The sequence below is a fragment of the Haliotis cracherodii genome, unplaced genomic scaffold (genome assembly GCF_022045235.1).
Source record: "Haliotis cracherodii isolate W230 unplaced genomic scaffold, xgHalCrac1.p SCAF_4, whole genome shotgun sequence".
In the NCBI taxonomy this organism is placed as follows: Eukaryota; Metazoa; Mollusca; class Gastropoda; order Lepetellida; family Haliotidae; genus Haliotis; species Haliotis cracherodii.
Genome location: NW_027266297.1, coordinates 44,948,972 through 44,958,018, shown reverse-complemented (window position 1 = coordinate 44,958,018; position 9,047 = coordinate 44,948,972). Strand labels below are relative to the sequence as shown.

Genomic DNA, 9,047 nt, shown 5'->3' with positions numbered 1-9,047 from the left:
ATCTTCTTATAAAATCAACGTAAAAAATGCAGAACATTCCTTACTGAACACGTTAAGAATGAATGTTTACACATGGTAGCCTTGCCTCGACATGTTTTGAAAAGAACAATTTTGCCATCTATGCATCTTTTTATCACGCTCAGATGAAACCAGTCTGCATCCGTAATGTGGGTTTTTGTACATGCCTAAAACTGGGTCGTGTTCCGGTTCAGGAGCTGGCATCACAGTCACTACTGGGTCCCGCACACTGGCGACGCTGTTAGACTGTAGTCTGAAAGAACTCGAAGGTCAGTACCTTATGTAGATCATAACACTCTCAGTTTTAGTGGCTGATGTTACTTTAACTTTATACTTTAAAAAAAATATAGTCCGTATAAAGTACAACGATCTTTCCGGATATGTTTTTATGAACAAATCGGACTGTTTGCTAACCTTCTCCTTAGGTTGGTGAGAACATGTACACTCGTCCTAGAGAGTGAAGGTCAAATATCAGTCTTTGTATCTTTGTGGGCACCCATATACATTATACATGACCTGGTCACCTAGTAATGTTCACCCAACATCCCTTTTGTATTATTAATATGGTTAGCTAAATGATGATAACACTAGAAATAGGTTGTCTGAATCAATTCGTTTAGTGTCTGTGGTTTATTACATCGCTTTGATAACAATGACAAGGCTCAAGATTCGGCCCTTGTGAAGAAAGGTATCCGGGACGTTTTTGTTGGGTTAGCAAAGTCTATGTACGTTGTTTTAGCTAAACCAATATCAATGAATGAACAAGAGCAGGATTGGTGAACAATGTGACTGGTGGCAATATTAGCTTCATTACATATATGCATAACAAACAGTGCACGCTACACGTCATAAATTATATAGAATTGGAATTATATGTTAGAAACTAACTTACAAAATTGTATACAATAACATTGATATTTATTTCCATGGTATTTAAGTGTTTGCTGAGGGTGAAATATTAATTGACAAATGTATGTATTTTGAAAGTTAATGTCATCAAGTTGTCATCAAATCATAGAGTATAGACATAACCTTTCGACATATGTCGATGTTACTGGGAGACATGCGCAAAGTAATTGACTTAAAATGTCTTCTTTACCCTGCGATCAACAGTAACTACACAAATGTGTCTAACGCACACTGTGGATTAGCATACTTTGAACTTATTTCTGGAATAAAGCTCGTAATGTTTATGTTAATCTGTTTAGAAATGCCACAATAGTTCAACAGACGTGTCATTTCATTTTCACTGTGATTTCATTACTGTTTGGTGATGTAACAGGCCCATGTATGCTGAATTCTGTACACTGACCTGGTTAGTGTGGTGAGGTACATCTAAATAAATGTTACTCCCTGTCTATAATTCGTTAAACCAGAAACGTGGTAATCTAGGCCCCATTCCACAAAGCGACCGTAGCGCTACGACAGTCGTAAGTCTATGTTAAAGTATGGGAGTTACGATCGCCTTTGCGCTAAGACCCCTTTGTGGAATGGACCCTTGGAAGATTGCATTATGTATGATACAGTCCCGACTTGTGAGGTTTTACCGTACGCAATTACTACGAACATGTTATTTTAAATCCAATAAATAAAAAAAACATCATATCAAAGTAACCAAATATTACTCGTTTATCTAGATGTCAGTAGGCTTAGTAGGCTGTCAACTTGTACCTCAACCTTTTGTACTTTGACATAAGTCATATGCCTTTAAATAAACTAATACTTGGAACACTTTTACAAAGTCCATTATTGTAATCTATATTATTTACTCTGCGACTGTGCATTGGTAGTCGTTGTTTGAAGATTAAAATTCATAGAAAATAAGTCGAAGTTGTAGGAATAGAGAAATCAGTTAGCACCGTATTAACAATGAGGAACCTCAGGTTTTAGTTTTCAGAATGTTTCAATGGCGAACATGTAGCGTGTACGTGGCATTCCTATATAGGTTACCAAGGTCTAGAATACAGATCCAGGGCCCCATTGCTCAAAAGACTCTCTCGGTCGGTCCCCACGCAATCCTGGAGTTACTCATACAACGATGACTCGTCACTTTAGCTGGCCCAGCTTCAGCTGTTTACCCATCCGGAAACACAGACGGTGAAAGATGCCCCACTTGTACAGAGATGAATGACTATCGTTTGTCAGGTTCAGTAACGTTCAGGCAAAGTTGCCGATTTGTAATACAGTTTCCTGCGGCGTGAAAGACATATAGGTCAGGCACTGACGTCACGGCGGACTTTGGAGTGCGGTTAAATGCTTCTTTGAAGAGTCACTTACAAAACATATCGTGTCGGTTTCCGTAGGAGGAAAACCCTACGGGATGGGGCGGTGGGGTAGACTAAGCGTTCGCTCGTCAGGTCTAAAAAGCCGGGTTCGATTCCCCACATTTCTGGTGTCCCCCGCCGTTAAACTGCTTGACTATTGCTAAGAGTGGTGTAAAACCATACTCACTCACTCTTCGCGGTGCGGGGGAATGTGGAAGCTGCGAAGATTTTGCAGAAATAATGTGTTTTAGAAAAAAGCATATTTAAGCATCCGGTTTTGCAACAAAAATAATTTTTCGCTGGACAAGTCATGAAAATGGGTTTAAGAAACATTATTGTTCTGTTCCAAAGGAAACGATGTATATCTTGAAGCTCTTACCCAAAATATATTCTGTCCCTTACAAAAATCCTAGCTTTTGACTTTACTACGCTAAAACTACCAGCGTTGTAGCTATTACTAATTCCCTCTTAACCAGTATACCTCAAACAAACAAACAGTCAAGTAATAACTGTTTTGCTTACCTGTGTGTGTCGGGATCATGTCAACTAATCATGACTAGCTCTTGAGGATTTTGTTGTGATAAGCACATCAAGCCTTTACCATGACTTAAATTAACAAAAGCATTACTGAAATAAATTTCATCCAAGACGTGATAAATGATGACATCATTCTAGATGGCTGCGTACATCGTCCTCCTTATCGCCTGTGTCCAGCCCGCTCTAGTCCTGGGCTACTCTACAGCAGCAGGACCTCCAGCCTGCATCAACCTCACTCCTCAACATGACGGTACCATCGCCCAGAACTCAACGCCGCCATACTCTCTCTTCGTAGAGACAAATTCCATCAAACAGGGAGGGATGGTTACAGGTAATTTCTGTAAGATAAGGCCCTATTAAAAGTGGAAAGGTATCTGGAAGGTTTCCTGAAAACGGAAACCTTTTTGGCTGTGACCCTTTCCGTATTCATAAGAATTCCTACACGTTAGAGCAAAGTATAACAACTTCTGGTGGCTTTCAGGAAGGAGAATGACACTGTTCTCACATGACAAACCTTTCGCCAAACAAAACCCTTTCCATATTAATAAGAAATCTCTTCTCGTAGTAGAGGCGAGTGTACGATTCCGACTACATCATGGGCATGTGCTTTTATGAATCACTTTGGTGTTCGCGAAAAGGTGAGCGTATTCTGCCCCACACATGTCACAAACACAAGCAAAGGCGAGTCAATTGTTCACCTAAAAAACACGAGAACATATGGTAACGAAGTATATGCGTCAAAACATTGTACTGACATGAGAAAACTTTTGTCAGGTTATGAACTCGTCTGTAGATGATATTTCATCTATGACTGCACAACTGATACTCCCGCTAGTCTCATAAAAAGATCAAGGTGTAATTGTTTATCTCAACACCTGATTTCCACTTCTCAAATTAAAGCAGAATGTTGAAGTATTATTCTCTCATGAAGTTTACAATTCTCAAGTCTGAATGTTAAATGTGAAGTTAAATGTATTGTGGCGACAGAAGTTATATGTTTTACCTACTTAGAAATAACTTGGTCATGTAGAGAACTGATAGTAGGTTCATGTAAGAAGGAGATAGGAAACTTCTTGTTTCATTGAAATACACACAATTAAACAAATAATGATATTCATCTGCAGTACCACTTGATAGACATAATATACATTTTCTTTTTATGAGAGTAATGTTCTGCCTTCTACCTGCTTCATCAGAGAAAATTTGAAACGAACCAAACTAGTTTCCCATTTATCAGATGAATTTGGTGGATAATTTACAATTGCCTTGTAGAATCTGCTTTTCCTCGATGTTCCAGGTCAGAATTCCATTTTTATAATATATAGGTCTCTAAGATTATTCGATATTATTATGATAAGGCCATTTATTTTTTTTACAAACAATTGGTCAATTCAAAAGATATTATTGCCCGTTGTAATAAAAGTGTCATAAATGCAAGAAATACAGTCCTTTGTTCTGTTGATTTTTGTGTTATCCTTAGCGTTACTCAAAAGACATTATAGATAAGATCAGATAGCTTCGAATTATTCCTGTTGGCAATTTTGACGCAAAAGAGATGGTTAAAGGTAAATATCAATATATCCGTGGAGTCTTATTGAAATTTAGATGCAATATACGTATTCATTCATTCATTCACTCCATACCGGGCCCCCTTCATTCACTCCATACCAGAACCCCTTCATTTACTCCATACCAGAACCCCTTCATTCACTCCATACCAGGACCCCTTCATTCACTCCATACCGAGCCCCCTTCATTCACTCCATACCGGGCCCCCTTCATTCACTCCATACCGGGCCCCCTTCATTCACTCCATACCAGAACCCCTTCCTTCACTCCATACCGGACCCCCTTCATTCACTCCATACCGAGCCCCCTTCATTCACTCCATACCGGGACCCCTTCGTTCACTCCATACCGGGCCCCCTTCCTTCACTCTATACCGGGCCCCCTTCATTCACTCCATACCGGGCCCCCTTCCTTCACTCCATACCAGAACCCCTTCATTCACTCCATACCGAGACCGCTTCATTCACTCCGTACTGGGACCCCTTCATTCACTCCATACTGGGGCCCCTTCATTCACTCCATACCGGGCCCCCTTCATTCACTCCATACCGGGCCCCCTTCATTCACTCCATACCGGGACCCCTTCGTTCACTCCATACCGGGACCCCTTCCTTCACTCCATACCGGGCCCCCTTCGTTCACTCTATACCGGGCCCCCTTCATTCACTCCATACCGGGCCCCCTTCCTTCACTCCATACCAGAACCCCTTCATTCACTCCATACCAGGACCCCTTCATTCACTCCGTACTGGGACCCCTTCATTCACTCCATACTGGGGCCCCTTCATTCACTCCATACCGGGCCCCTTCATTCACTCCATACCGGGACCCCTTCGTTCACTCCATACCAGGACCCCTTCATTCACTCCATACCGGGCCCCCTTCATTCACTCCATACCGGGCCCCCTTCATTCACTCCAAACCGAGACCCCTTCATTCACTCCATACTGGGACCTCTTTTTTCACTCCATACCGGGCCCCTTCATTCACTCCATACCGAGACCCCTACATTCACTCCATACCTGGACCCCTTCATTCACTGCGTATCGGGTCCCCTTCATTCACTCCATACCAGGACCCCTTCATTCACTCCGTACCGGGACCCCTTCATTCACTCCATACCGGGTCCCCTTCATTCACTCCATACCAGGACCCTTTCTTTCACTCCATACCGGGCCCCTTCATTCACTCCATACCGAGACCCCTTCATTCACTCTGTACCTGGTCCCCTTAATTCTTTCTTCGAAGTCTATCATCAGTGGTCCGTTAATTCAGATCGGCAACCCATTGAAAATAGTCGACTAGTCCCTTGCCGCTTCACCCAGTCTCTTTGCTAACAGTTTAATGTTTTTTTCATGGTAGAATGAAGATAAACATGTTGACAGTGTGTTTTCTCTGTGGAGCTAGATACACAGTATGCGCCTACTGAACTGCCCCATAATTGACGGTTAAGTGTTTGTCATTTTATGTCGTATTATCCCTTGCTACTCAAAGTTACGTACATCACCTCTGGCCACCCGACTAACATTTCATACCTGGCTGTTCAAAATTTACATCTTCTCTGACACCCCGACCGTATGTGATCTCTGACGACTTGACACTCAAATCACATTTGTTCGCAATACTGTGGGGAACAGGGTAAAAAAGAGCAGGCTGGTGGATCAACCGCATGGGGGAGTAGAACTGAAGATGTCGTGTAGTCACGGGTACTACAGATATGTAACCCAGGAACATTTCAGTATACAGGAATGTACCCTAGATTAACGCCTTAATTGAAACGGAGATCCAGTGAGATGGGAGATTCCTAAGGAAAATCTAGACATTCTTCAAGGGCATTTGCATTACAGAAGGGCTTAGCTGAAGGGAAAATGATATGGTTCAGCGAATGTGAGACAGACTAAATGTACCCAAGCCAAAATCAGGACCTTTAGCAGGAGTAGAGGGAATTATAAGCTTAGACTTGCTTAATATTTTATAATATTCATGCTAGCTAAAATAAACTTTGATTATATTTTTTAGTATCCACCAAAAAAGTTGGATTTGTAAAAGTTCTACCTGTCTACGCAGATTTGACTTAATAATCAGATCAAATGTTAACCTGAAAGCTTTTGGTTGCCACGATGGTGCCTCTCTCGTATTACTCTGTATGTGTCTTGTATATTTCAGTCACCCTGAACGCAACTGCCACCGACGGATACTTCGAGGGTTTCCTGGTCCAAGCCCGCTGTACCAAGTGTACCACCGCCGACACTGCCATAGTGCCCGGGACATTTGCCAAGTATACCGCCTCGGATGGTACTATTCAAACCATGGACTGTTTAAATGTCACCAAGGTATGTTTGCAACAATTATTGTATTCAAGAAGCACAGTAACATTTTCAAAGTATGGTTGCCCTAAGAATCACAGTAATGTGTAACATTGTCCATAAGAGATATACGTCCAAACGTATACGTTTTCAAACTCTGGCTGTCCTAAGAAGCACAATAACTTGTTCAAAGTATTGTTGCCCTAATAAGCACATTCACGTGTTCAAAGTATTGTTGCCCTAATAAGCACATTCACGTGTTCAAACTCTGGTTGCCATAAGAAGCACAATAACTTGTTCAAAGTATTGTTGCCCTAATAAGCACATTCACGTGTTCAAAGTATTGTTGTCCTAAGAAGCGCAGTAACGTGTTCAAACTCTGGTTGCCCTACGAAGCACAGTAACTTGTTCAAAGTATGGTTGCCACAATAAGCACAGTAACGTGTTCAGACTATGGTTTCCCTAAGAAGCACAATAACGTTTGGTTGCCCTAATAAGCACAGTGACGTTTTCAAAGGCTTGGTTGAATCTTATTGAAATTTCTTCTGACCTCAACGATTCAACAAACATACAGAGAATGAAACGTTGAACAAAGATGGGTATCGTGTTTTGTGTTTTCATTCCTAGAACTCCATCACCCACACAAGTGAATTTAAGAAGACGTCAGTTATGTTCACCTGGAAGGTACCAGCTGGTTACGACGTGTCGCAGGGTATCAAGTTCAGGTACGTTAAACATCAACCATATATGGCATCAACTCATCGCTCTGGTATTTGTCAACCATGTTGATATATTGTCAAATGCTGAAGACGTTCTCAGCATACATTCTATGGATGCGTGATCGTGTAACATTGTCCATAAGAGATATACGTCCATTCTACCATGACTTTGAAAAATACCCGGTTCTGATTGGCCAGACAGAGGTATATTAATCACAGTAACACGTCATGACGTGTGCCTCACAGACATCCTCAGATAAACCTTGCAAAATATGCTTCATTTTCTTTAGGGGTGACAACTTCATGTTTGCTTACGAAGTAGCTTACATATTTTCAGTGTCCTTACATGAGTGTAAAGCATATTGATGTAAAAACATTGTTTAAGTATATACAGATACATACTTTGTTTATAGGCGATATCAGGCTTTCTTCATTTACGTCGACAACATACCCAAATTTATTCCGCTTCACTCATTAATATTGTTATAGTAAAATGGATATAAGATGCTGTTTTTAATGAAGAACTTTCTTACCATTCTACCGTGCCAGAACCCGATTATATATGTTCTGCTAATGCATACCCCACCACCATCATGCCATGTCATTTATGCCAAAAGTATGGAATTTTAGAAGGGACATTTTCGCATTGTCGCCTTGCAAAAAACAAGCAAAAAGTGTCGTATTGTCGCCATTTGGTTAATTTTGACACTTCTTACTTGAAAGGGCGACCATCTCCCTTCTAGGATTCCATACAAAAGACTGTATGCTGCCCCCTTTGTAAGTATCACGTTATTTTCCAGGGCTACGGTTGTCAAGAGTCTACGAACATGGTGGAACACGGTGATGTCTGACGAGATCAGCGTCACGACCAGCACCTGCGCACGGTCTGCATCGGCGATGGCTGTTGTCATTGGCTCCATCATTGCTTCTCTGTTACTATCGCACTATTTATAATTCAAACAATCCCATGAACAGCACGTATTTGTTCCTTTCTAAGAATTCGTGCAGGCTTTTCTGTAAGTAGAAATCAGCGAATGTTATACCCTTACCAGTTTCTGACGCTACTTTACAAGTCTGTGTTTCCAATGTATCTTTATACAATGCATATATCAATCGTGATCATTTTGTATGTCTATTGGCGATATAGTCATCTGAATTGTATCAAAATGATTTCTGTGAAAATAGTACTGAATTCTTCATAAAAAACCTCCAAATATTAGTCTGAAATGTAAAATCCTGCAGTAAAGTGTCATTAAAGAACCATGAGCATTGTCATTATGAATCTTACCTGCTGCCTCAAATGCAAGACATACTTTCCCTTTTCGCGAACACATGTTGTTATCACTGATGGTCAGTGATTCGTTCATATATTTGACTTTTATTAACATATAACAAAAACTTTTCAAGGAAACACACTATAATTATCATTCTTAAATATATGTTCCTCGCTGTAACCACATTGTAGATTCTGTTGTGTGTTTCGTCACGTGATGATACTTCATTCCCTAATCTCGTGCGTGTAATGTAAGCACATGACAAGAGAGTTACATGTATGTATGTATACCAACTGTATTCTACTCCAGCAACACCACACCTCTCATTCTAGTCACACAAACAGACTGACGACAAAGTGA

The 9,047-nt window shown here is 40.9% G+C and overlaps 1 protein-coding gene across 1 annotated transcript; it reads left to right on the top strand.

Moving 5' to 3' along the window:
- The first annotated feature begins 213 nt into the window (after positions 1 to 213).
- On the top strand, positions 214 to 8,675 carry LOC139480086 (putative defense protein 3). The gene is made up of 5 exons (XM_071263094.1): positions 214 to 287; positions 2,958 to 3,150; positions 6,555 to 6,721; positions 7,322 to 7,419; positions 8,214 to 8,675. Exons 2-5 carry the CDS (start codon positions 2,958 to 2,960, stop codon positions 8,365 to 8,367), a joined length of 612 nt encoding a protein of 203 aa, XP_071119195.1. The 5' UTR covers positions 214 to 287; the 3' UTR covers positions 8,368 to 8,675.
- The last annotated feature ends 372 nt before the right edge of the window (positions 8,676 to 9,047 follow it).